Source organism: Pan troglodytes, chromosome 17, assembly GCF_028858775.2.
Source record: "Pan troglodytes isolate AG18354 chromosome 17, NHGRI_mPanTro3-v2.0_pri, whole genome shotgun sequence".
Classification (NCBI taxonomy): domain Eukaryota; kingdom Metazoa; phylum Chordata; class Mammalia; order Primates; family Hominidae; genus Pan; species Pan troglodytes.
Window position 1 is genome coordinate 41,976,799 of NC_072415.2, and position 27,801 is coordinate 42,004,599.

Here is a 27,801-nt window from a genome sequence, read left to right on the forward strand (position 1 = left end):
CTCTATTCATTAAAATGATAAAAACAATAATGATGAAAAAAGATTTTGATGACATAATATTTAGTGAAAAAATGGTAAAATGCTATGTAGATGACTTTATTTTTTATAGAAATATTAACATATGTATGTTATATATGTATTCAAAGGCAAAATGTATGGTAAGGGTGATTGATTATTCCTGGATGATAGGATTTAAAATTTTTTTATTCATATCAATTTTTAACTTATTTATAACGATAGTGTATTACTTATGTGGTATTGTAAAAGTCTGAACTTAGTGCCTTTTACAACTTATGGATTTTAGGGTCTTCCCTATGTGAATCCTGTTCTTGATCTTCTTAGACCTGCCTCAACAGAGGCATACCAAGTAATCTTCCTTGAATGTCTATGCAATGGTTACTCTAGTAGGGAGAAAGGAAATGAACATTTGACAAATGCTAATTTTACTTGGAACTTCACCTTTACTTTCTCTTACTATCCTCACAATATCCTGCAAAGTTGATTTTATTTCCTCACTTAACTGATAATAACACCAAAGCTCCAAAGGTTGATTGAATTGGCAAAAGTTTTATGTCAAAAGTGAGTGGTGAGGATAGGGAAGAACTTAGGTGTGTCTGGCTCCAAAGTCCAAGCACTTTCCCCTCTGCCATACTGTCTCCCACCTCCTGGCAGGCTCCCATCTTTCACGTCACTAGGACCTGGCCCATGTGATGCCTCTCCATGTGCATCTGATACAGCCCGTTCCTCCTGGTCACTCACAAGTTTCTTTTCCTGCATGTTGTTTCTTCCACACCTCTGCCTTCTTTGAGCTCCATATCCATATCACTCTTATATCCAGAGCATTGGCTCTTACCCCTATTTTGGGCCCTGAACTCACTTGCAGACCTCATGAAAGCTCTCTCTAGAAAATGCACTTTGCATATGTAGATATGCACACACACACACACACATACACACTTTGCATACTATTTCAGGGTGTTCATAGACTCTCCCATCTGAAGATCCTCAGATTAAAAGCCCAGCTGTGTGGCTTTAAATACATATTATGGCTTCTCAGATGAAGTATGTGATGGTGATTATTTATTTTGATTGCCTGTGATCCAATGGATATGTTCTCTGAGGTAAAGATGCATTTTTATTATTTAGTAATGCACCATTAGTGAGTGCTAGAGAAATATGAGGCCAAATAAGGGATCTGAAGAATAAGCAGATACTGTATATGATATTCAATGGGTACTGAATTCTAATTTTTGTAAAAATAAAAGACTCAACATTCATGAAGGGACTAACTCATGATAAGCAATATATTGCAGTGGCCTGCTTCCATGGAAGATTTTTCAGTGGTGATTGTTTTAATAAGCATATTTTTGTTTGTTTTCTTCCTTCAGAAATGAATGCTAAGGGAGTTATCCTCAATGCATTTGAACGTTATCGCCTTAAAACATGTATTGACTTTAAGCCTTGGGCTGGAGAAACAAACTATATATCAGTGTTCAAGGGCAGTGGGTAAGTTGCAGACTTAGTCTTCTAAGGCATCTAAGGAGAACTCTAGTGCCTGGGACATTACATTGCAGCAATCATCCTAGGCTCTGACCTTTAGGAAGGGGTGGGGACTTTCTTGCTAGTTGCTGGAGAGTAAAAAACAACTGGATCTAGTTTTTGTAGACATAGAAATTATATTCCCATACATGTAACTGCCTTTAGACAAAGTGGAAAGTGGATGGGATTGCAATGCCATCAGACCCACAACCTTGTGAATTTCAGCCCGTTTGTAATTTACATACTCTTTATCCCTTTCAAGTAAAAAACATGTGTATTTATGTGTGTCCATGTCTGTGCTTAAGCTTATTTTAACCTAACCACTCTTATTTCTTGGGTTAAGAAGGCGACAGTATTATTTGTCTTGAGCTCAGCAATTCTGAGTGGTTGCTGTCCCTGTAAAACCCTTGTTAATGGGCACAGGCATAACAAGGAGGAGCTCAAAGACTTTGAAATTCACAAGAAAAACCAGGTCTAGACCACCTTGGGGATGATTTGCTCCTATGTAATATTTGGTGTTAGGGCAAGTTCTTTAAAGATCACCTGGTCTGTAAGGTTTTTTAATATTATACAATACCTGGTATATTAGGCCATTCTTGCATTGCTGTACAGAAATACCAGAGACTCGGTAATTTATACAGAAAAGAGGTTTAACTGGCTTTCAGTTCTGCAGGCTTTATAGGAAGCATGGTGTTGACATCTGCTCAGCTTTTGGGGAGGCCTCCGGAAGCTTATAATCATAGTGGAAGGTGAGGGTGGAGCAGGCATGTCGCATGGCAAAAGCAGGAGCCAGAGAAAGAGTGGGGAGGGGGAGGTGCTACACACTTTTAAATGACCAGATCTCATGAAAACTCACTATCGCGAAGACAGCACCAAGCCATGAGTGGTTCGTCCCATGACTCAAATACCTCCCATGAGGTCCCACCTCCAGCACTGGGAATTACAGTTCAACATGAGATGTGAGTGGGGACAATTGTCCAAACTATGTCACCTGGGTTATGAGAGAAACGCACAGTGTTCAGATGTAAGAGCAAAGGTGGGTAATGAAGTCAACTAGGCAGTGGCGATTCTGCCCTGAGACCTCAGATTGTAACATCCTCTTCCCCCTTTCTTGTAAACTCTCCTGTAAGCTGCTGGTCTTCAGTAGGAAATAGGCGGGTTGGGAAGCAAGAACTTTCCATCGGGGCAAACTGTGACCGAATAGCAACAGTTCAACACGAGTTCCTCCACGCTCTGGGATTCTGGCATGAGCAGTCGCGTTCTGACCGGGATGACTATGTCAGGATAATGTGGGACAGAATTCTGTCAGGTACATTTCTCTTTTTTTCCTATGTTTTTAGTTAAGGACTGAATTTCTAAGCATGTGTCCTCTCTTGTCATCTGTGGCAACTGTTAATAATCTTAAAACTTTGATGTTTTGAGGTCTTAATTCATTCAGCTTGAACTCATTCTGAGTTATTGGAGCACTAGTATTCCAGAACCCATATGAGCTAGATATGCTCTAGAAACTGGTTTTGTGGTTCTTAAAGCATATTCAGTCCCACAATATGTTCATGAGTATTATGTGGAACGGAGTCTGTGGCCAAATTAGTTTTGCAAATCCCCAAGTCTTAGTCCATCTTGCACTGCTATAACAAAACACCACAGACTGGGTAATTTATAAAGAACTGAAATTTATTCCTCATTGTTCTGGTGGCTGGAAAGTCCAAAATCAAGGGGTGGGCATTTGATGAGGGCCTTCTTGCTGTGTCACATACCATGGCAGAGGGCAGAGGTCAAGGGAGAGTCAGAGAGAAAAAACAGGACCAAATCTGTCCTTTTACAAGGAATCCACGCCTGCAGTAGCAAACCTACTTCTGCAGCAATGGGATTAATCCATTTATGAGACGGAGCCCATGCCCTAATTACCTCTCATTAGGCCCCACCTCCCAACACTGTTGCACTGGGGATTAGGTTTCCAATACATGCTTTTGGGGGGACATATTCAAGGCATAACACCTAGGTTAAAAGAAATTAAGACTTACTTATCCTGCTATACTGCTCTGAGTGTTTATTGGGTTGACAGGAATTGTAAATCTCTAAGAAAAGGAGCATTTCCCAAAATGATTTGATCATGGTCTTCTTTTTTCTTTTTGCAGAGTAGCTTGTAGAGTATTTGGATTTATTGTTTCATGGAACAATTTTCAGTAATAGTTGAGTAGCATGAACTGTTTGTGATTTTGTGTTCAAAGTCACAAAGTCTTAATAACCATGTCTGACTAGAGCTCATGTTTTCCACATTCCACAGTGACACTCAGCTTCCTCATCTGTCCTGCCTGTGTGGGGCGACACAGAGGAAAGGGCATTGCTATTATGTCTGAGGCACTGTGAGGAGTGCCCTATACAAGGTCCCCTGACACCACACTTCTTGAAATCACAGCTCTTGCTCTTTATCCCCCGACTCTGCTTATCTCAAATGGGGTCAGGCATAGCAGCAAACTAAAAGATTTCTAGAGAAACAGCAGTGTTTAGCTTTAATCCACAGCCACACTCCTTAGGATTCCCAAAGTCTTATTTTTGATCTAAACTTCTGCTCACATTTCATAACACATCTTTATGTTTTGGAGATCAGAACCACCTTAAAGTGTCCACAGAATCATTCCATTTCAAGTTGAAATCAGTTGCCCATTAGTATAATGCTAAATGGCCTGAATGTCTTCTCTAAATATATTCATTTTTGTTTTTTATTATTATTTTAAACTGACAAATCATAATTGTATATACTTATGTGGTACAGTGATATTTTGACATGTGTACACAACGTGGAATGACTAAAACAAGCTACTTAACATAGCCATCACCTCACTTATCATTTCTATGGTGAGACATTTGAGATTTATTCTCTTAGCAATTTTGAAATATACATTATTATTAACTATAGTCATTATGCTTTATTTATTTATTTATTTTGAGACAGAATCTCGCTCTGTTGCCCAGGCTGGAGTGCAGTGGTGCGATCTTGGCTCACTGCAACCTCCACCTCCTGGGTTCAAGTGATTCTCCTGCCTCAGCCTCCCGAGTAACTGGGATTATAGGCGCCCGCCACCACACCTGGCTAATTTTTGTATTTTTAGTAGAGACAGGGTTTAAACATGTTGGCCAGGCTGGTTCATTGTGCTTTAAATACATCTACACCTATTCCAGTAACCATGAATTATGGTTAGTCAATAACTGCATGTCAATGCTTTTTAATGACTCCTTTGTAGGATAACTAGAAAGTTATCATTCCCAGGTTTCATCTCAGCATCCCTTCAAAGCCTTCTTACTTCCATCTCCATCTACTGTGGACGTCCTCAGCCTGCCATCATTGCTGGCCAATGCCCTGACTGGTTCAACAACACTTTTTTTTTTTTTTTTTTTTTTGAGACAGAGTCTTACTTTGTCACCCAGGCTGGAGTGCAGTGGCATGATCACAGCTCACTGCAGGCTCGACTTCCCAGGCTCAGGCAATCCTCCCACCTCAGCCTCCGGAGTAGCTGGGACTACAGGCATGCACCACCACGCCTGGCTAATTTTTAAAATATTTATTTTATTTTATTTTATTTGAGATGGAGTCTCATTCTGTCACCTAGGCTGGAGTGCAGTAGCGCAATCTTGGCTCACTGCAACCTCTGCCTCCTGGGTTCAAGCAATTCTCCTGCCTCTGCCTCCTGAGTAGCTGGGATTATAGGTGCACACCACCACAATGGACTGATTTTTGTATTTTTAGTAGAGACAGGGTTTCACCATGTTGGTCAGGCTGGTCTCGAACTCCTGACCTCATGATCCGCCTGCCTCGACCTCCCAAAGTGCTGGGATTACAGGCGTGAGCCACCACGCCTGGCCTTAAAATATTTATTAGAGATGAGGTCTCACTTTGTTGCCCAGGCTGGTTAGCAGCACTTTCTAGAATCCTCCTTTCCACGAGCAATTTTTACAGCCTTAGACTAAATGCCAATGTCCTAACTATGGGCTGCAATAGAACCTTAGATATGTTCAGTGTGACTGCTGGTATCACAGTTCTAAGCTTGAATATTATATTGTAAGATGGGAATAATGAAACTGTTGTTAGTTGTAGCAAAAATTGCTTGAGTTTATTATATTCTCCATTTCTAAGTGAGCAGTATTTGGAGTAAGATAAGCTGAATTTTGTGAACATCAAGTAAAGATTTTTTATTTATCCTTTAGGCAGAGAGCACAATTTTAACACCTATAGTGATGACATATCAGATTCCCTGAATGTTCCCTATGATTACACTTCAGTAATGCACTACAGTAAAACTGCATTCCAAAATGGAACAGAGCCGACAATTGTCACAAGAATCTCAGACTTTGAGGATGTGATCGGCCAACGAATGGATTTCAGTGACTCTGATCTCCTAAAGTTGAATCAACTGTATAACTGCTGTATGTGACACGTTCTTTGAAATGACTTATATTTTCCTCTGTTATGTAGGAAAAAATGATGGTCTGTGCCATTTTGTCAAGCATTGGTGGGGTTTCTGCGATTATAGAGATTTGATATTCAGGAAATAAACAGAATAGCACTCAGATCTCAATCTACAACTTGGAAGCAGCATTTTTCTTTTCACCACGTCTGGTGTTGAGATCTAAAAACAAATTGGGTCCTGTAGGAATATGCCTCAGGCAAGTTTTTAAAGCTGTTAATAATTCAAACGTCGGTCAGATTGATACTCACACTTCCTTTTAGCCAAAATGATATGTCTAGTTGTAATATGAATGGGATCAAATAATCTGGATTGTGGCTTAATGATTCGAATAACTAGGGGAGTATAGACTCAGGTTTCTACAAATTAGATAGTTTTTTTTTAAAAAAAGACTTCGGGCAGGGAGCTTATTCAGATATACAGAATTAATTACCTTCTTTGTAGGGGTTCTGCAAATAAAGAGGGATCTTTAAGCCACCATCATCCAGAATCAGCTAGATGTTCCCTGTAATACCAACCTGGCATTTCTAATACTGTGATAAGTTCAGTTTTTGTTACTTAGATTATCATGTTGTATGAGTGTCAATAATTGTTTTTTGCTTTTTGTAGCCTCTTCCTTGAGTTTTATGGACTCGTGCAGTTTTGAACTGGAAAATGTGTGTGGCATGATCCAAAGTTCAGGAGATAATGCTGACTGGCAACGGGTTTCACAGGTTCCCAGGGGGCCAGAGAGTGATCACTCCAACATGGGCCAGTGCCAAGGTAACAGGAGTGAGATATTCCTAGACTGTATACTCAGTGGCTACAGCCACATACTTCTCTATGAAAGAATGGGATTTTATCTCTAATTTCTATCAGAATTATTAATGATTATTCATTAGGTTACTACTGAGAAATAGGCCTTGCACCTGATAAAGACATTGTTAATTTCTTTGCTTTTCCTTCCTGAGTTTATTTTTCTTTCTACAAGTCAGAGCTGGGCTCTGTGATGCCTCTACCAGTGTGTTCCCATAGAAGAGTGTACCAGACTGGGCCTCCGGCAAGGCCTCTTAACTCAGGGGCAGTACTATTGTTTCCTAGAAGTTTGCAGAATACAAGAGACTCTTTCCAATGGACAGCACTAGGCTGCGAATTATTGTTTCAGAACTGTAGCTGGATGTGATTATATGCTCCTGTTACAAAAATATCTAAAAAGCAGAGTTTATTTAATTTTCTTCAGATGCGTATCCTTTTCCATTTTCATTTTGTTTTGCCTTAAGTAGTTATTTGGCTACAAGGACCAAATTTTTACGTATTTGCTTATTCTGGCAACAAATATGTAAAACTAGACTTCAGAACTTAGGGCCAGTGCTTAATAGCTCAGATGATCTAGGCAGGAATTGGAGGCCTCTAATGGCAAAAAGGTGCTTTTCCTTTTATTTTTCTTTTTAAATGCATATTTGGATAGTGGATAGTGGTCCTACTCAGACCAGAGGAAAGTAGATAGGGAGGGAGGGGGAAAAGAAGAAGAATCCAGACCAGGTAGCTCTCACTTTTTTCTGTTTTTGAAAACTAATTTCTGTGGTAAGGGAAAGGTTCCCTAATGTTGTCTCTTTCATAAATCGCCTGCTCCTAGAACCATATTTAAATGCCCAACACAATTCCCTGCATATAGTGGAAACTAAGCGAATACTTGAAATAAGGTAAAGAAAATTGGGCCGGGTGCAGTGGCTCATGCCTGTAATCCCCAGCCTTTGGGAGGCCAAGGTGGGTGGATTACCTGAGGTTGGGAGTTTGAGACCAGCTGGGCCAACATGGTGAAACCCTGTCTCTACTAAAAATGCAAAAATTAGCTGGGTGTGGTGGCGCATGTCTGTAGTCCCAGCTAGTTGGGTGACTGAGGCAGGAGAATCACTTGAACCCAGGGGGCAGAGGTTGTAGTGAGCTGAGATCATACCATTGCGTATCAGCCTGGACAACAGAGTAAGATGTTGTCTCAAAAAAAAAAAAAAAAAAGAAAGAAAATATATATACACTCAAACCAGAATTACTAGCTGTGCCTTCTTTAGAGATGGCTTAGAAGGTTAAGTATTGCAGATAATGAAAGCAGATAAGTGGGAGGTGCCTCTGAAATTATCAGGTTCAGTTATTCTCAATTTTTTCATTACAAGTATCATTTTAAAAATATTAAAATGTGAATCTCCCCAGATGGTTGCTGTAGTTACAATATCTTCTGAAAGTTGAATTTCTTTCTTCCTTTTCTTTTTTTCTTCCTTCTTTTTTTGTGACAGTTTGAAGCCAAAGAAGTTAGAAAGTGTTTAAAAAAAAAAAGGCGGGGGCGCGCAGGTCAGCCAAGGCCCTGATTTCCTGGCTGGACTCTCACCTCTGTCCGCAGTGTGTGTTCACCTCTCCAGAAAGACCTAGAAGTTCACGTTGAATTACCCTTGGGAGACACAGATGCTACAACTCTTTACCCACCCAAGTTTCAAACCCTTGTTTTGACTTAATTTCCATTTTCCTTTTTCATATTCTCAGCGGGGGAACAACCCTCTGTAGCATCTTTTTCCAATGGTAGCTCTTCCCACTTGGAGCTGGACCAGGGTTTTGGACACTTGAAAGGTGTCCCATGTAGAATCTACCTTTTAGCCCTGCTGTTTGGGCTTGACCTGCAGCCTTACAGTGGATTTTTAAAAAGTTAGCATTTGATACTTAAACTTGCTTTATCTTTATAGCTCATAACAAATGAAGATAAGCAAGGATTAGTGCCCACGGAAAACTACTATTGTAAGTAAACGTTTTATAAATAATAGAGAGGTTTGAGTTTTATACTGTTATGTCAATCTGCTAGCTTTTGCAAGTGCCAGATATGTAGCTTAGGCTTCTGTCATTTCTCCCTGGCGATTTATATATGGATGTTACTTATGCCTCGTGTAAAGAATCTAGCACCACCATTAACAAACACACATTCCTATACCCAGTATCTGTTTTTCTCTCAATTCTGCTTTTCTTTAACAGGTTCTGGTTTCTTCATGCATTTCGATAGCAGCTCTGTAAATGTGGGGGCCACAGCAGTGCTGGAAAGTAGAACGCTGTACCCTAAAAGAGGATTTCAGTGCCTGCAATTTTACTTATATAACAGTGGCAGTGAAAGTGATCAACTGAACATCTATATCAGGGAGTATTCTGCAGACAATGTGGATGGCAATTTAACCCTTGTGGAAGAAATAAAAGGTACAATGTCAACATCCTTATTGTCTGGATTCAAAATGAGGCAATCTTAGGTCTTTTCTTTAGTTAATGCAACAATTTACAATAGGGCAGGGGCTACTGAGTCACTACACTTCAACTAAGAACTAGATTCTTGTTTTAAGCTGTGGAAAGGAAGCTAGAATGAAGATTCTTTCTGAGTGCTCTGTTATGTAACACTCACTTAAGAAACTGTAGATCAGTCTCTGGCACTATGGAGGTCAGTTCTTGGCAAATAATAAAAATACAAGGCTGGGCGCAGTGGCTCACACCTGTAATCCCAGCACTTTGGGAGGCCGAGGCGGTCGGATCACCTGAGGTCACGAGTTTGAGACCAGACTGGTCAACATATAGTGAAACCTTGTCTTTACTGAAAAAATACATAAATTAGCTGGGAGTGGTGGCACACGCCTATAGTCCCAGCTACTTGGGAAGCTGAGGCAGGAGAATTGCTTGAACCCGGGAAGCGGGGGTGGCAGTTGAGCCGAGATCACGCCACTGCACTCCAGCCTGCGCGACAGAGCAAGACTCCATCTCTGAAAAAATAAATAAAATAAAATAAAATAAAAATAAAATACATAAAAATACAATGTGAACTAGCTTAGGCAAAATAGGATGGGCTCCTGGCTAAAGGTTAGTTACAGCCTGTGAGACAGATGAGGGAGACACTGGCTTGAGGGGGAATTATTAATAGATCTGTCTCTGAACATTGCTGGGGACCTCTTGTTTTATCTCAGAATGGCTTTCTTTATAAGACTGGTACTTTGGTTGTTTCACTTCCCAGCCTACATTTGACCAAATTTGCTATCAGTCTGGAAAAAGGACTCTTCCTCTAATATAAAGCTTAAAAAATAAATCCCGGTGAAGAACTGGGATGCTTATGTCTTAAGTTAAACACAGCTTCTGGAGCAATTCCTGAGTGGGAAATGGGTACCCACCCTTCATACCAATAATGTGTCAGAGAGGAGAGCCATGTTGACCACCTATGCAAGTAGATGGTTAAGGGGGTGACTGAGAAAGGGAGGGGCTGTGGGCTGGCAAATACATTACTGTCTATTCCACTTAATCATCTCATGACTTGAATGAATTGAGTAATTCAATTTGTTCCACAATTGGATCCATATTATGCAATATAGTATGCCATTTTCCTCCTGTTTTTAACAATGAGAAACAATCTGAAATACAGGCGATATTTTTCTTTGTGAACACCTGTAAGCAGTAAGGTTCTTAATCTCACTAAGCATATACACACATTATACATATATATTATTTATGTAACAATATAAAATATATAAAGAATAATTATATATAATATATATTACATATATAAAAGCCTTATATATAAGCCATATATGTTACTATAAATATTATATTTTATGTATTAATATCTAAATTAATACAAATATTGATATAATGTATCTGTAATATATATAATTGTCCAGGATTGGAAGGGGGGTCCTTTCTATTAGCAATCTGTGGGTTCGTCATTGATACAAAATAACACAAAAAGGCACTTAAGAAGCTTGCTTATTTTCTGTCATTTGGGTATGTCTAGCTTATTTTCAAGTAGCTGTGTTTCACATTAAGTGCCAACATATTTTTGTTTTAAGACTTTGTGTTAACCACTAGTTTGACATGAATTCCTCAGCTGTTGTTCATCTGGGGGCCTCTGCAGATTATTTAGTATACTGCTTCTTATTTGAGTATGTGATATAAGAAAATCAGACAGAATGGCATATCATGTGCTGCTAGCGAGGGGTATGGGCTAATAGTTGGGGAGGAAGTGCAGGTTGGAAAGAAAGGAGGTGGTACCAAATATCAGATAAATACTTACAATGCTGAGTTACTGGGAAGTGATCTAAAGAGTAGATTGCAGGATGTGGGCTTTCTAGGGTTTGGTGGATTTTGTTTAATATTACCAAAAAGTTGATTGAAGACTTTGTATGTGAGGGAAGTATTCCAATCAAACTATAAATATATTAAAGAAGCCTTTGCCTGAGTATCACAGGAATCTTGGGTAGAAGTGTTACAAGTGTTGGGTTTGCTGGCCCTTTAATGGAGAATGGCAGGTAACTCATAGGTAGGGCATGAAGTACTCATGAGCTAGATGTTGTTATTTACTCACTGATCTCTAGGAAAGGGTGATCTATTTGAGAAACAGCTAGACAAACATTCAGCTATTCCAGAGAACAGTGTGACCCCACAGAAGCACCTTGAAGTAAATAATTCTAGGCTGGAGCTTTGGCAAAACCATACTTCTGACCTGTAGAAATAAATCGGCTTTGGATGACCCTTTGTCTAAGAAGGCTAGAAATCTAATGTTGACATGTACATGATTTGAACTTCTTTGTCTTTGAAATAATAATGACTCTTTTGCAGAAATACCCACTGGGAGCTGGCAACTTTATCATGTAACATTGAAAGTGACCAAGAAGTTTAGAGTGGTGTTTGAAGGACGCAAAGGCTCTGGTGCATCACTGGGTGGTCTGTCTATTGATGACATCAATCTTTCGGAAACACGGTGCCCTCATCATATCTGGCATATAAGGAATTTCAAACAGTTCATTGGCAGCCCAAACGGAACTCTGTATAGCCCTCCATTTTACTCTTCTAAAGGTTATGCCTTTCAGATTTACTTAAATCTAGCCCATGTGACTAATGCAGGGATATATTTCCACTTGATCTCTGGAGCCAATGATGACCAATTACAGTGGCCATGTCCTTGGCAACAAGCCACAATGACACTTTTGGATCAAAATCCTGACATTCGACAGCGTATGTCCAATCAGCGGAGTATAACTACAGACCCATTTATGACCACCGGTTCGTAACTCATTTTCTTTATTGCTAATAAACAATCATTGCTCTAGGAGGGACAGATAATTTTGGGAATGAGGGATTGCATAGTTAGTTACCTAGGGAATTTTGAGCCCCAAATCTTAAGAACAGATATTTAGGGGAAAGGTTTCAAGAATTGTGGACTGAGTCTGTCAGACAGGAGCTCATCAGAAATGTCAGCAAGGACTCCAACAAATACTGACTGTATTCCTAAGAATTGATGGCCCTTCTCAAATTTCCACTTCTGTGCAAGAAGTGTTGGTTTTAGAGTCTGACATGCCTGAGTTCAAGTCCAAAGTTTGCTTCTCATTAGTTATGTAATCTTGAGCAAATAATCTCTTAGGGCCCCAGTGTCCTCAGCTGTAAAGCCAGGGCTGTAGTAATCATTCCACAGATTTGCTATGAGAATTAGTACAGGTCAAGTGTGGAAGCTGTGGAAAGGCCTGCGGTGGAGAGGCCCTCAGATGTTGGGTTCTTCTAACTCATGCTACCTTGTTCACGTCACTGGGATTGTCAAAAATAATTCAGCGTTTGAAATGGGGGTAGTTTTTGACCAGAAGGAAGGTATTGAGCAGGTGCATTCAAGTGTTGGTGGGAAGGGTATGAAAATGCATTATAATTTCTTAGTAAAAAGTTACAGAGGACTTGCTAATCATGACATCATTCCCCATCTTTCCCATCTCAAAAAGAAGCAACCCACTGAAAGCAATGATCACACTACTAATTTTAATAATTCTTTGCTTCTGAGACCCTAGTAAAGGAAAAAATGGAATTATGGCAAGCTGAATAATTTTGCCAAATGTGAATTCTATATATGAAAAACATGGACCAAATCGACATAGAAAAAAATCCAACTTAATCTCATAGGAAAACAATAATATTCACCAATGGAATTGTAGGGACTTGACATTCAGAATTTCTTCACTTTTTCCTAAAGTGTTTCTTCCTAAATGACATTAAAAACAGCTCAGGGCTCGGTAGGTCATTATCTTTTCCCAGAAGCAGTGCTTCTTGTTGTCTTCTACTTCTCAAGCACTTTGCTCTGTTAGGTGAATAATTCAGTTAATAAGATAAATCATTCTATGCTGATATTAAAAACTCTCTCAGCAACATATTGCTTTAACTGGACAATCTGTAACTTTGTAAAAGGACTCTCTTAGTAGCCTTGAAGGCTATTCTAAATTATTCTAATAGATAGGAGGGTTTCTATACTGGCCAATAAGTAAAGATATGATATTCCCAGGAATATCTGGTACCTAGGAAACTTCTGGTACCTCTCCACTCTTATTCTAGAGTGTGGTCCTCCCTGCCAGGCAATTTCATTTCCTCCAGGACAGTATAAATGAACAAGCCCCAGTGATTTGCCAGGGAATACATCACAGGTCAATAGCATCATTTAATTATTTCGAGTTCCAGCCTAATTGTGTTTCACATTGCCTGTTCTTTCCTACCACCAAAAGCTACGATGATGATAAACACACTCCATTAATATAAATTGCTTTTTCAGATAATGGAAACTATTTCTGGGACAGGCCTTCCAAAGTGGGAACAGTGGCTTTGTTCCCTAATGGAACTCAGTTTAGAAGAGGTGGGGGCTATGGAACCAGTGCCTTTATAACCCACGAAAGGCTGAAAAGCAGAGATTTTATAAAAGGAGATGATGTTTATATCCTACTGACAGTGGAAGGTATGTCAATAAAAATAATTTTATAGAAACTAGTTTTTTTTGTTGTGACCACTGATTATTTTCTGTTTTTTTTTCTGCATTCCACTTTTAGATGTATTATATAGAGATGTGGGGGGAATGGGCATGAATGGGGTTTGGGAGGAATATGAATTATTAACAATATGAAAATAATTTAATTTGAAACAGTGAGGATTCCAGAATAAAGAATTTAATGACCACCACATGAAGCTATAGTGGAAACCTTCAGGTTGGGAAATTTCTTTAGAAATAAGTTAAAATAGGCTGGGCGCAGTGGCTCATGCCTGTAATCCCAGCGCTTTGGGAGACTGAGGCGAGTGGATTACGAGGTCAGGAGATTGAGACCATCCTGGCTAACACGGTGAAACCCTGTCTCTACTAAAAACATAAAAAATTAGCTGGGTGTGGTGGCGGGCGCCTGTAGTCCCAGCTACTTGGGAGGCTGAGGCAGGAGAATGGCGTGAACCCAGGAGGCGGAGCTTGCAGTGAGCCGAGATTGCTCCACTGCACTCCAGCCTGGGTCAAAGAGCGAGATTCCGTCTCAAAAAAAAAAAAAAAGAAAAAAAAAGAAAATAAATAAGTTAAAATAGAACTATTATACTCTAGGATTCCTGAAATAAAAGTATCACACAAGCACATGAAATTAAATGACTGGAAACGTCTGTGTCTTATCTGTTTCAAAGGTACATACATGCATACATATGTGCATATATATACATATATGCATACATATATGTATATATATATACACATATCTTGACAGAAATGACATTAATCTCTTGTTAGATTAATGTTAAATTTCTTACTCCTGGCAGCCAATAAATACATTTTGCAGCAATTCTGGTGGTTTCCATTTTTTATGTGGTAGGATTTTAACTCATTTTCTATTAAAGACCCACTTGGATGTCAGTAAATCAGATTCTTGTTTGTGATGAAAGGTGGTGCAATTAAAACCCACAAAATTTTGACTCCAGTGTCCATTAGAGTAAATCTAGATGATAACTCTTGGAGAAATTATTCAGAAATAACTTTTGTTAAGAGAGAAAACATTTTATGTAGCAGAGAACAAAAATCAGTAAGCATCAGTTCTCTTTGACCATAGCGATTTCAACCAGAAGCAATAACAAATACTGCAAAGAACCTAACACTGGTTGTCAGGGCACTTGGTGTCTTGCTCCAAATCTCCACCAACTTGCTCTACCAAGCCAGAGACCTGTGACCTTGGGCAATGCCCTCAATTACTTTACATTTCTGAGTTTTGGTTTCCTTATCTGTCTCTTGAAAGTTAGTATCAGTGGCTTGTACCCTTCTGGGCTCCCACAATCCAGGCTAGCATGTGGTTGAGTTGGAGCCCCAGTAGGCTGGCCTAGTTTCCCTTTGCCTAGTTCTTATCTCGCTGCCTATGCATGTCGCTAGACTGTGCTTCAAGGATACCTGAATTTCTCACAAGCCTAAAATCTGATCATTGTTTATTCTGAAACTTAAGATTGGGCTTGGCATCATGGCTCACACCTATAATCCCAGGACTCTGAGGCCGAAGTGGAAAGACTGTCTGAGCCTGGGAGCAAAGACCAGCCTGGGCAACATTGCAAGATTCCACCTCTAAAAAAAAAAAAAAAAGAAAGAAAAAAGGAAAAAAGAAACATTAAAAGAAAAAGAAACTTAAAGATCAAATGATTATTAAACAAAAGCTGATTTCCATCCACACTCTTCCCCATCTTCCTAGACATATCTCACCTCAACTCTACACAAATCCAGCTAACACCAACCCCTAGTGTTCAAGACCTCTGCTCAAAAACCACCTGTAAAAATGATGGTGTCTGCACTGTTCGAGATGGCAAAGCTGAGTGCAGGTAAGAATGATTTGGAAGAGATCTCTCCATTCTTTGGTTAGAAATTTTATTTCCATAATGTAGGATTAATTACTAGATAGTTCTTATGAATGAAATCAGTTGATTCTCATCTCACAGCCATTCATAGAATTTTTTTTTATTCTCCTTTTGGGGCTTTGGATAACCTCAAGAACTATCTTTGTGATAGCCAACACAATTTTTTTATGAAAAAAATAGAACACTATATTCTAATTGTCTGAAAAAGTCCTCATAACAGTCCAGTCATTTTAAGTGTAGCTACCTCCATTTTCTAGATGAAGATACTGACGTTCTGAGGAGCCCTTGGCCAAGATGTGAATCTGGAGGGTGGCGGGCATGGGACACTGAGAACTAAACTTTCTCTGTCTATCTGTGCTATCAGCCTTTCCTAACTTGGAGATACTGTTTTAGTATCAGATTAGGAGGAATTCCATTTTTTCTTTCCATTGCTTATACCTGTGCTCTAGATGCTAGTCTCTCTCCAGTCCAGAGTGGGTAAAATAGTTTCATATAGCAATGACCTATTGGTGATCAAATAGACTAAAGGTGATCCACATCTTTAACTGTGAAGATTTCTGGAGTTAGATATCAACTCATAACTCTGAGTCATGCTCTCAACGTGCAGGTGCCAGTCAGGGGAAGACTGGTGGTACATGGGAGAAAGGTGTGAAAAGAGAGGCTCCACCCGAGACACCATAGTCATTGCTGTTTCATCTACTGTTGCTGTGTTCGCCTTGATGCTGATCATCACTCTTGTCAGTGTCTATTGCACCAGGAAGAAATATCGTGAAAGGATGAGCTCAAATCAACCAAATTTGACTCCGCAAAATGTAAGTTGAGGCTGATGTTTGATTATTCACAACCTATTGGTGAAATCTTATGGAGAGGAACTAGGACATTTTTTATATACTTTGGTTCTTGCCTTCTTCTTTCTGTTTCCTATGCTGGGACAACTGATATCAGATTATAAAAGTTCCTATTACTTCCACTGTAAATCAACGATTCTTAAACTGGGATTTATGGAGGTTCATTATCCTCCTGGAATTGTATCCAACATTGTGTACAGTTGTGTGTGTGGGTTTTTTTCCTGGAGTGTGGGGTGGTCTGTGACCTGAAAGGCACAACTGATTTTTGCCTGAAAGTTCAAACCTTCCTGGTAAAGGGGAGAGGTGGCCTGCAAGTGTTTTTGTTCTAAAGGTCTTGTAGTGGTGGTGAGCTGAGGCCATAGGAAGGGGATGCAGGCATGTTTGGGGAAGCTTTTTCATTAAAGAAGGTTCCAGTTCATTCTGGCTTCATGTGGAATAACTAATTCTAAGGCAAGTTTTCAAGTAAAGGATTTAAAGTCTTGCCTCAAAAAATCTCTAGAATGCTAATAGACTCCTGAAACGATCCTGTTTCCAGTGGGTCCCTTGGGAAGCTGACTCTGAGATGGATATTTGTACGCAGGAGGTTTATTGGGGAGGGCTCCTGGAGCACATATAATAGGCTGAGGGCGCTGGCCTGGGCAGAGGGTGAGGTTGGACTGTGATGTGGTTGCAGCTGAGGCCTCAGCCCATCCTTCAGGGAGCTCTGGAGTGGGGATGACTCCCTCTTAGGCACGTCCTGAATCGAGGGAGGGGGCCAGGCCTTTGTACTCCCATCACTGGAAGGGGGCTGCCCTCAAAGAGGGGGCATAAAATTGGGCAAGGCAACGGCCTTTGGGGGAGGGCATTTCTTGCATAACAGCCTTCATTCAAAGGGCAGGACAAAGCAGCAGTTCCCTAGCATCCACTACATACTCCAGCAGTAGAGTACAGAGTTTTACATGCAGATTCATATTCCTTGCAAAGAAGCACAGAGAAAGTGGCATAAAATCTGAGCATTACTTAAAAGTGAAGCCCTAAAATTCTTCCATTTCTATTTCATTCCAATTGGAGTCTCTGAAAATTGCTACTGAAGCCAGTCAGAAAAAATGCCCAATTAGAATATCTCCAAAAATAAAAATACTGCAATTGGCTAAAGCAAGAGTACATTTTCTTAAGAAAAACGATTATTCAAGACATACTATATTTAAAGCTATGAGTTTTTAAAGGGGACAGCCTGGTATCAAGATATTATTATTTTTTGGCCAAGTCAGTCAAAACATGAACAATGATAATGAACTGAAAGCAAATCGTTGTATTATCGTAGGCTGTTGTCCTATTTCCTCAACATCAGGAAGATGTTTAATGCTAATAATAAGGCAATAGATCAATTACCTCACAAAATTATTAGAAAAGTATTTAAAATATAAACAGGTTGTTTTGTTTTAAGACAACTTTCAGCTTATTTTATGACTCAAAATAAAAGGGAAAGATCAGTGAATACTTGGCCTGGTAGGTCAACCTGATGGCAGCTGTGCCTGCAAGTTCGGTCTCCTGGGCCACTGGGATGAGCCAGGAGTTGGTGCATGGAAGGTGGAAGAGTGGCAGGGCAGGAGAGGACAAGTTAACTGGGTGGATGGGATTGCCAGGATATTTCCCTAACAATGAATGGGTAGTGTAACAGCTGTTATAAGCGCTCTAACTTAGCAAGTAAAAACTGGAAGGAGTTAAAGAAAAATGACAAAACCAAAGAGAAGAGAAAGAAGGAAGCTAGGAAGCTAAGTCAATAAAGCAGGGAAACCATGACAGTATCAGAGACATGGTAAGGATAGTAAGTGGAAACACACATGCACACACACACACACACACTCCATAATATTACAACAGAGCTGTTTTGTTTCTGGGCCATTTAAACACATTCCTAAGGACAAGGCAGTTGACTTACATTATCTTAGGCTAGGCATTTCTACAGTTAATTCACTGGTAACAGATCTCCCAGATGTCGTTTAGATCTTAAATCAGAATGACCTTTTTTTCTGAGGCGAATGTATGTGTTCACCCTAATGTTTTAGCATCTGAATCATGTGGGCCCGAAAAACCAGGGCTCTAAATGGAGACCAGGAGCAGGAGCCATTGCCAGCTAGGAGGGAGGCCAGGAGACTGCTGATGGGGACTTCATTTAAAGACCAGATCGTTTTATTATGATTCATTTAAATAGCAGTTTTTAAATTTAGAAATTAAACCATCAATTGTTCTTTCCCCTTTTAGCAGCATGCTTTTTGAAGATTAACTCGACAATATGGCCAGCAAATGAAATTAAAAAGGATTCTTCATCATGGATTTCGCCTAAGTGATATTACAGCCACCTCATTCTTCTAAAAGTGGATATTTTTCTGTAAATAGCTGGAAATACTATAAATCACTATTTTGGTCAAAGTCAAATTGGTGAAATGCTGTTTGTGTTTCCTTCTTTTAAATGAGAGAAAAGCAATTCAGGCTCTTCTGGAAGTATAATATTGTCTAGAAAAAAGGGAGAGCAACAGTTAGAGATAGCTTTTCAAATTACTGATCCTTCCATATGGGGGCCAAGTGTGGTGTCCTCACAAGTGATTCCTTAGAAACCCGCTAGAAACACCCAATGGGAATGATCATCCATGCGGAATCACAGCAGTTTCAGTGCCATCCTTTCCCAGCATTGGGAAGGGTAATGAGACAGCTCCCCACTCTCTGTCAATATACATTCTTCTCCAAAACTGGCTACTCTCTTGTTTTCTTATATAATCCCTTTGGTACATGAGCTTGGTTTAGAATTTGTTTGAGCATACGACTGTAATCAGCAAGAAAACCTTTCACTCTTTGAGTGGCAAGTCTCAAAGTTTTGGATCTCAGGAATCTTTACACTTTAAAAATTACTGAGGATCTCAAATAGGTTACTGAGGATCTCAAATAGATTACGGAGGATCTATTTTGCTTATGAGCAGTTCATTGATTTAAATAAGTGTTTATTAGAAATTCAAACCAGGAAAAACTTAAAGTATGTATTTATTAATCACAAAAAATAAGCCCCTTATATGCTAACATAAATATGAAAAGTCGCTATATTTTTCAAAACAGGAGAATATTTAGCAAAGAGAGGGGCATTGGTTTACATTTTTTGGGAAAATCTCTAATGCCTAGCTCAATAGAAGACAGCTGAGTTTTCACAGATGCTTCTGCATTTATTCTGTTGTGATATATTAATTTGTTTGAAGGATGTGAAGAAAATCTAACCTCACACAAATATGTACTTGGAAAAAGGAGGCATATTTGAATAGCTTTCTCAGGTAAATATGAATATTCTTTTGAAATAATTTTGTTAAAAGTTGACAATGGTAACTTCTTAAAGGTTAGTTGCAATCAAAATCTGAAACCATATCAATGAACTTTTGTATTCCGTCCTGTAAAATCCATTAGTCTATCTTGTATTTTGAGTCTTTCAGCTATGTCTCATATTGCAATACTGTGCATTGATCATTTAGAAAATATTGGTTCACTGAGTTCTGCAGCTTTTACAACATTTGACACATTTCATTATGCAGTATGAAAACAACATTAGTTAATTGCACTACTGATCTCATTTTAAAGTCTTTCATGCCTGTAACCCCAGCATTTTTGGGAGGCCAAGGCAGGTGGATCACTTGAGTCCAGGAGTTCGAGACCAGCCTGGACAACATAGGGAGACTCTGTCTCTACATATAAAAAAAATTATCTGGGTATGTTGGCACATGCTTGTGGTCCCAGCTACTTGGGAGGCTGAGGTGTGAGGATTGCTTGGGCCCAGGAGGTCAAGGCTGCAGTGAGCTGTGATTGCACCACTGCACTCCAGCCTGGGGGACAGAGCAAGACTCTGTGTTGAAATAAATAAGTAAATAAATGACTAACCCCCCCCAAATTAAAAAAAATATATATATTTTTAAAGTCTTTAAGTCTTGGGAAATTGTTATGCTCATGGTGGCAGAAACAAATTTTCCAAAATTTTAACTTTTGTTTGAAAGATTAAATTTTATCGTTGGCAACAAATCCCGTCTTTCTTGTAGCATCAGGCTCACTTTACTCAATTTTTTAAATTCAAATTTTATTTTGAGAGAATTGTAGTCACATACAGTAATATGAAATAATTCAGAGAGATCTGTCTACCCTTCACTCGGTTTCCCCTAATGGTAACATCTTGCAGAACTATATATACTACAATAGCATAATCAGGATATTGACATTGATACAGTCAAGACACAGAACATTTCCACCATCACAGGAATCCCTAAAGTTGCCTTTATAGAGCCACATCCATTTCCCTTTTCTCCCACCTCCCGTTTATCCTCTGGCAACCATTAATATGTTCTCTATATCATTTTGTTTTTTTTAAAACGTTCTATTAATAGAACCATTCAGTGTGGCACATTTTGGAATTTGCTTCCCCCTGCCCTCTCAACTTAATTCTTTGCAGATTCATCCAGGTTATCATGCCCGTGAGAAGTTTATTGCTTTTTATTGGTGTTGTCCATGATATGGATGGACTAAAGTTTGTTGAATAATTCATTGTTGAAGGACATCTGGGTTGTTACCAGTTTTTTGACTATTACAAATAAAGCTGTTATAAATGTTTGTGTACAAGCTTTTGAGTCTTCATTTCTCTGAGATACTGCATGTTTAGTTTTTAAAGAAACTACCAAAATGATTTGCAGAGCACTATACCATTTTTGCCTTCCCAGCAGCAATGGATGCATGATCCAGTTTCTCTGCATTTTCTCCAGTTCTTGGTGTTGTCATGATTTTTTAAAAATACAGTTTATTTTTTAGAGCAGTTTTAGATTCACAATGAAACTGAACAAAAGTACATATACCTCTGTTTCCACAGATACACAGCCTCCCCCGCTATCAACATCCTGCACCCGAATGGTACATTTGTTACAATTGATGAACCTTCATTGACACATCAGTATCACTGAAAGTCCACCATTTACATTAGGCTTATTCTTGGAGTTGTACAATCTATAGGTTCTATAAGTGTATAATAACGTGTATCCACCATGGTAGTATCATACAAAATAGCTTCACTTCCCTAAAAATCCTCTATACTCTGCCCATTCATCCTTCCTCCCCACCAACCACTGGTAACCACTGAGTCTTACTGTCATCATAGTTTTGCCTTTTCTAAAATATCATAGAGTTGGGATGATATGGTATGTAGCCTTTTTAGATGCATCTTTTTCACTTATCGTATTTTTTTATTTTAGCCATTCTGATAAATATGTGGTGATATTGCATCATGGTTTTCATTTGCAGTTCCTAATAGCTAATAATATTGAACCTATTTTCATGTGTTTATTTCCCATCTGCATATTCTCTTGAGTGAAATATCTCTTCATGTCTTTTGCTCATGCTCTAATCATCTAATCAGATTTTTTTTTTTTTTTTTTTAGGCAGTCTCACTCTGTCGCCCAGGTTAGAGTGCAGTGGTGCAATCTTGGCTCACTGCAACTTCCGCCTCCTGGGTTCAAGTGATTCTCAGCCTCAGCCTCTTGAGTAGCTGGAATTAGAGGTGTGAGCCATCATTCCTGGCTCCAAGCTTTTTTGTTCTTACATTATTGTATTTTGAGAGTTCTTTATATATGCTATATACTATTCCTTTGTCAGATATGTCATTTAGAAATACATTTTCCCACTCTGTAGCTTATCTTTTTATTCTCTTAACAAGGTGTTTAGCAGAGCGAAAGTTTTAAATTTTGATGAAATCCAATTTATCAATTTTTCCTTTTAATGGATTGAACTTTTGGTGTAAAGCCTAAGAACCCTCTGCCTAGCCCTACATCCTGAGGATTTTCTCCTATATCTTAAAAAAAGTTTTATAATTTTATGTTTTACATTTAAGCCAGTAATATAGTTTGAGTTAATTTTTGTATAAGGTGTGAGGTTTAGGTTAAGACTCATTTTTTTGGGGGGGGGGATGCTTATGGATGTCCAATTGCTACAGCACTATTTGTTGAAAAGCTATCTTTCCTCTATTGGTTTGTTTTTGCATTTTTGTTTAACATATTTGTGTGGGTCTATTTCTAGATTCTCTATTCTATTTCATTAATCTATGCATCTATTCTTCTATCAACACCATAGACTTTTGATTACTATATAGTCTTGATTATATAATCTTTCTCTGCCAATGACATACAGTCTTGATTACTACACATATACTATAGCTGTGTTGTAAGTTTTAAAATTGGGTAGACTGATTCCTCCCACTTTATTATTTTTTCTTCAAAACTGTTTTAGTTATACTAGTTTCTTTTTCTTTCTACATAAATTTTAGAATAATCTTGTCTATATCTGAAAAAAGTTCTTGCTGAGATTTTGACAAGAATTGAATTAAATCTGAATATCAATTTTGGGAGAATTGACACCTTTTTACTAAGTTGAGTCTTCCAATCCATGAGCATAGTTTCTCTCTCCCTTTCTTATGTTCCTTTTTGATTTCTTTCTTCAGCATTGTCTAGGTTTCAGCATACAAGTCCCGTGCATGCTCTGTTAGATTTACATCTGTGTGTATCTCATTTTAGGAGAAACTATTTTAATTAATTTATTTATTTAGAGATAGAGTCTCGCTCTGTCACCCAGGCTGGAGTGCAGTGGTGCGATTTCGGCTCACTGTGACCTCTGCCTCCCAGGTAGCTAGGATTGGCCTCAGCCTCCCGAGTAGCTGCCTCAGCCTTCCGAGTAGCTAGGATTACAGGCGCCTGCCGCCACACCTGGCTAATATTTTTGTATTTTTGTAGAGACGGGGGTTTCACCATGTTGGCCAGGCTGGTCTCAAACTTCTGACCTCAGGTGATCCACGGCTTCTGCCTTCCAAAGTGCTGGGATTACAGGTACAAGCCACCACGCCCAGCAATGAAACTATTATTATAAATGCTATCATATTTTAAATTTTGGTGCCCATGTGTTTATTGCTAGTATATAGTAATGTAATTGATTTTTATATATTGAACTTGTGTGCTGAGCTAGCTTAATTCTAGGAGAGTTTTTTTTTTTTTGGAGATTCTTTGATTTTTTTTTTACTTAGACGATCATGCTATTCACAAATAGGGACAGTTTTATTTTATTTTTTCTAATCTGTATGCCTTTTATTTCCTTTCTTGCCTGTTGCACTGACTAGAACTTCCAGAACTACACTGAATAGAGTGATGAAAGTGGACGTTCTGGCCTAGTTTTCAGTCTTGGAAAAGCATTCAGTCTTTCATTATTAGGTATAATGTTATCTGTAGGATTTGTATAGATTCTCTTTTTCAAGTTGAGGAAGTTTTTCTCTATTTCTATTTTTCTGGAAGTTTTTATCATAAATGAGTGTAGAATTGTTTTCAATGCTTTTTCTGTACCAATCTATGTAATCATGAGATTTTTATTCTTTAACTGGTTAATACTGTGGATTACATTGATTGATTCTGAATATTGAACCAATCTTACTTCCTGGAAGAAGCCACACTTGGTCATGGTGTATGATTCTTTTTATGTATTGGTGAATTGTATTTGCTTATATTTTGTTAAATATTTTTGCCTCTAAATTCATAAGGGATATTGGTCTGTTGGGTTTTCTTTTTTGTTTATCTTTTTGAGACCGAGTCTCACTCTTGTCACCCAGGCTGGAGTGCAGTGGCATTATCTTGGCTTACTGCAACCTCTGCCTCCCAGGTTCAAGCAATTCTTGTGCCTCAGCCTCCCAAGTAGCTGGGATAACAGGCACCCACCACCACACCCAGCTAATTTTTGTATTTTTAGTAGAGACAGGGTTTCACCATATTGGCCAGCCTGGTCTCGCACTCCTGGCCTCAAGGGATCCACTTGCCTCTGTCACCCAAAGTGCTGGGATTACAGGTGTGAGCCACGGCACCCGGTCAGGTTTTCTTTTTCAGTACTGTCTTTATCTGGTTTTGATATCTGGATACTACTAGCTTCTTAAAATGAACTGGAAAATGTTGGCTCCTCTTCTGTTTTGTTGGGGGAGAGGGAAGGGATTGTGTAGAATTGGTGTTAATTCTTTAAATGTTTAGTAGAATTTTCAGTAAAACCATTTGGGCCTGGAATTTCTTTTGGGGGAGTTTTAAAATTATGAATTCGACTTTTTAAAATAGTTACAGGGCTAGTCAAATTATCTATTTCATATTTCATGAAGGTTATAGTGGCTGTTTTTCAAAAAATTTGATCAACTTCTTCAAAGCTGTCCAAGTTATGTGTGTATTGTTGTTTGGTGGAATTGCTGGGCCACATGGTAATTTTGTGTTAACTTTTTGAAGAATTATCAAATTATTTTCTATAGCAGCCGAACCATTTTACGTTCACACCATCAATGTGTGAGAGTTCCAAATTCACCATATTCTTTCCAATATTATTTTCTATTTTTAAAAGATGTAACCATCCTAGTGGGTGTGAAGTGGTATCTTGCCATGGGCTCACCATTACTTTTGCACTAGGAGTTCAAATGTAAACACAGTGAAAGAGGCCAATAACATCTTAGTAGTAATAGGAAAATATTTTGAATCTCAATGACCCATGGAAGGATCTCAGAGGTTGCAGGGTCTGTGAACCACCCTTTCAGAATAACTGCCCTAGTTGAACTCTATGCAGGCAGTAATAGTAGACCTTTCTTTACCTGGCTAGTGACATTTCAGATGATTTTTCATGGCTTCTTACCTTTCATAAGGGGTAAATATGGGGGTAGTGGTTAAGACCATGAGCTTTTGCATCAGATAGACCTGAATTTCAATCCTGGACCAGTAATTACTGTTATGCAATTTTGGGAGGCTTCCTAATTCTCTGAGCCTCAATTTCCTCAGCTGTAAAATGGGAACAATAATCACTGCACCATGGAATTCCTATGAGGTTAAATAAAATAATAAGTACAGATTTTTTGGTATGTAGCAGACATTCAACAAATGGTAGATATAAAAAGTAGGTAGTTTTAAAAGTGTGATGTACTTTATTACCTAAACAGGAACAATTTTGAGGGTGAAAAAGGTGATGTCAAAAATGACTGTGGGCTGGGTGCAGTGGCTCAAGCCTGTAATCCCAGCACTTTGGGAGGCCAAAGCAGGCAGATCACCTGAGGTCAGGAGTTTGAGACCAGCCTGGCCACCATGGCGAAACCCCATCTCTACTAAAAATACAAAAATTAACCAGGCATGGTGGTGCACGCCTGTAGTCCCAGCTACTCGGGAGGCTGAGGCAGGAGAATTGCTTGAACCTGGGAAATGGAGGCTCCAGTGAGCCAAGATCACACCACTGCACTACAGCCTGGGCTTCAGAGCAAGACTTCACACCAAAAAAAAAAAAAAAAAAAAGACTGTGGACAGCAGACTTTGGCTGTCCCTGGCAAACCTGGAGCTGTGGTCACCCCCAAAACAGGAAGGTGTAGCAAGTCACTTTAGTGACAGAAGAATAATTGTGGCCCACATGCTGGTGGTGAAGGTGGAGAATCTGGAGCCAGATGGCTTGGGTTTGAATCCCAGCCACACACTAACTAGCTGTGTGCATTTAGACAAGTTACTTAAAGTCTCTATGCCTTAATTCCCTCATCTCTATAATGAGTAATAAAAATACACATCTTGTAATGTTGTTGCAAGAATTAAATTACATAACACATGTAAAGTGTTTACAACAGTGTTTGGCACACCATAAGCTCTGTGTAAGTAAGAACGGCTAGTGCTAGAAGAGGAAATATGAGGGGATGATAGAAAGCAGGGGGCGGTAGAAAAGCAGGAGGAAGAACATTAGAGAAAAACAGATTATTCTCAGTGAACTGGGGAAAGGAAGAAGGAGGATGAAGAGGGGGAACTGAATAAAAGTAGTTTTTCAATAGATGATATGGTTTGGCTCTGGGTCCCCACCCAAATCTCTTCTTGAATTGTAATCCTCACTTGTGGAGGAAGGGACCTGTAATCCCCATGTGTCGAGGGTGGGAGGTGATGGATTACGGCGGCGGTTTTCCCCATGCTGTTCTCCTCATAGTGAGTGAGTTCTCACGAGATCTGATGGCTTTATAAGGGGCTCTCCTGCTTTGGTTTCCTTTTTTTTTTTTTATTATTATACTTTAAGTTTTAGGGTACATGTGTACAATGTGCAGGTTAGTTACATATGTATACATGTGCCATGCTGGTGCGCTGCACCCACTAACTCGTCATCTAGCATTAGGTATATCTCCCAATGCTATCCCTCCCCCCTCCTCCCATCCCACGACAGTCCCCAGAGTGTGATGTTCCCCTTCCTGTGTCCATGTGTTCTCATTGTTCAATTCCCACCTATGAGTGAGAATATGCGGTGTTTGGTTTTTTGTTCTTGCGATAGTTTACTGAGAATGATGATTTCCAATTTCATCCATGTCCCTACAAAGGACATGAACTCATCATTTTTTATGGCTGCATAGTATTCCATGGTGTATATGTGCCACATTTTCTTAATCCAGTCTATCATTGTTGGACATTTGGGTTGGTTCCAAGTCTTTGCTATTGTGAATAATGCCGCAATAAACATACATGTGCATGTGTCTTTATAGCAGCATGATTTATAGTCCTTTGGGTATATATCCAGTAATGGGATGGCTGGGTCAAATGGTATTTCTAGTTCTAGATCCCTGAGGAATCGCCACACTGACTTCCACAATGGTTGAACTAGTTTACAGTCCCACCAACAGTGTAAGTGTTCCTATTTCTCCACATCCTCTCCAGCACCTGTTGTTTCCTGACTTTTTAATGATTGCCATTCTAACTGGTGTGAGATGGCATCTCATTGTGGTTTTGATTTGCATTTCTCTGATGGCCAGTGATGGTGAGCATTTTTTCATGTGTTTTTTGGCTGCATAAATGTCTTCTTTTGAGAAGTGTCTGTTCATGTCCTTCGCCCACTTTTTGATGGGGTTGTTTGTTTTTTTCTTGTAAATTTGTTTGAGTTCATTGTAGATTCTGGATATTAGCCCTTTGTCAGATGAGTAGGTTGCAAAAATTTTCTCCCATTCTGTAGGTTGCCTGTTCACTTTGATGGCAGTTTCTTTTGCTGTGCAGAAGCTCTTTAGTTTAATTAGATCCCATTTGTCAATTTTGGCTTTGGTTGCCATTGCTTTTGGTGTTTTAGACATGAGGTCCTTGCCCATGCCTATGTCCTGAATGGTAATGCCTAGGTTTTCTTCTAGGGTTTTTATGGTTTTAGGTCTAACGTTTAAGTCTTTAATCCATCTTGAATTGATTTTTGTATAAGGTGTAAGGAAGGGATCCAGTTTCAGCTTTCTACGTATGGCTAGC

General features: G+C 39.1%; 1 protein-coding gene across 1 annotated transcript in view; it reads left to right on the plus strand.

Moving 5' to 3' along the window:
* The window catches only part of MEP1B (meprin A subunit beta), a 33,015-nt gene extending 11,703 nt beyond the window's left edge, over positions 1-21,312 (plus strand). Inside the window, exons 6-15 of the mRNA XM_523904.5 lie at positions 1,389-1,506; positions 2,670-2,848; positions 5,746-5,964; positions 6,615-6,767; positions 9,000-9,215; positions 11,610-12,053; positions 13,576-13,755; positions 15,500-15,626; positions 16,270-16,474; positions 18,755-21,312. Of these exons, the coding sequence (XP_523904.3) occupies positions 1,389-1,506; positions 2,670-2,848; positions 5,746-5,964; positions 6,615-6,767; positions 9,000-9,215; positions 11,610-12,053; positions 13,576-13,755; positions 15,500-15,626; positions 16,270-16,474; positions 18,755-18,769 (1,856 nt within the window). The 3' untranslated portion in view covers positions 18,770-21,312. The remainder of the gene's footprint in view (positions 1-1,388; positions 1,507-2,669; positions 2,849-5,745; positions 5,965-6,614; positions 6,768-8,999; positions 9,216-11,609; positions 12,054-13,575; positions 13,756-15,499; positions 15,627-16,269; positions 16,475-18,754) is intronic.
* The last annotated feature ends 6,489 nt before the right edge of the window (positions 21,313-27,801 follow it).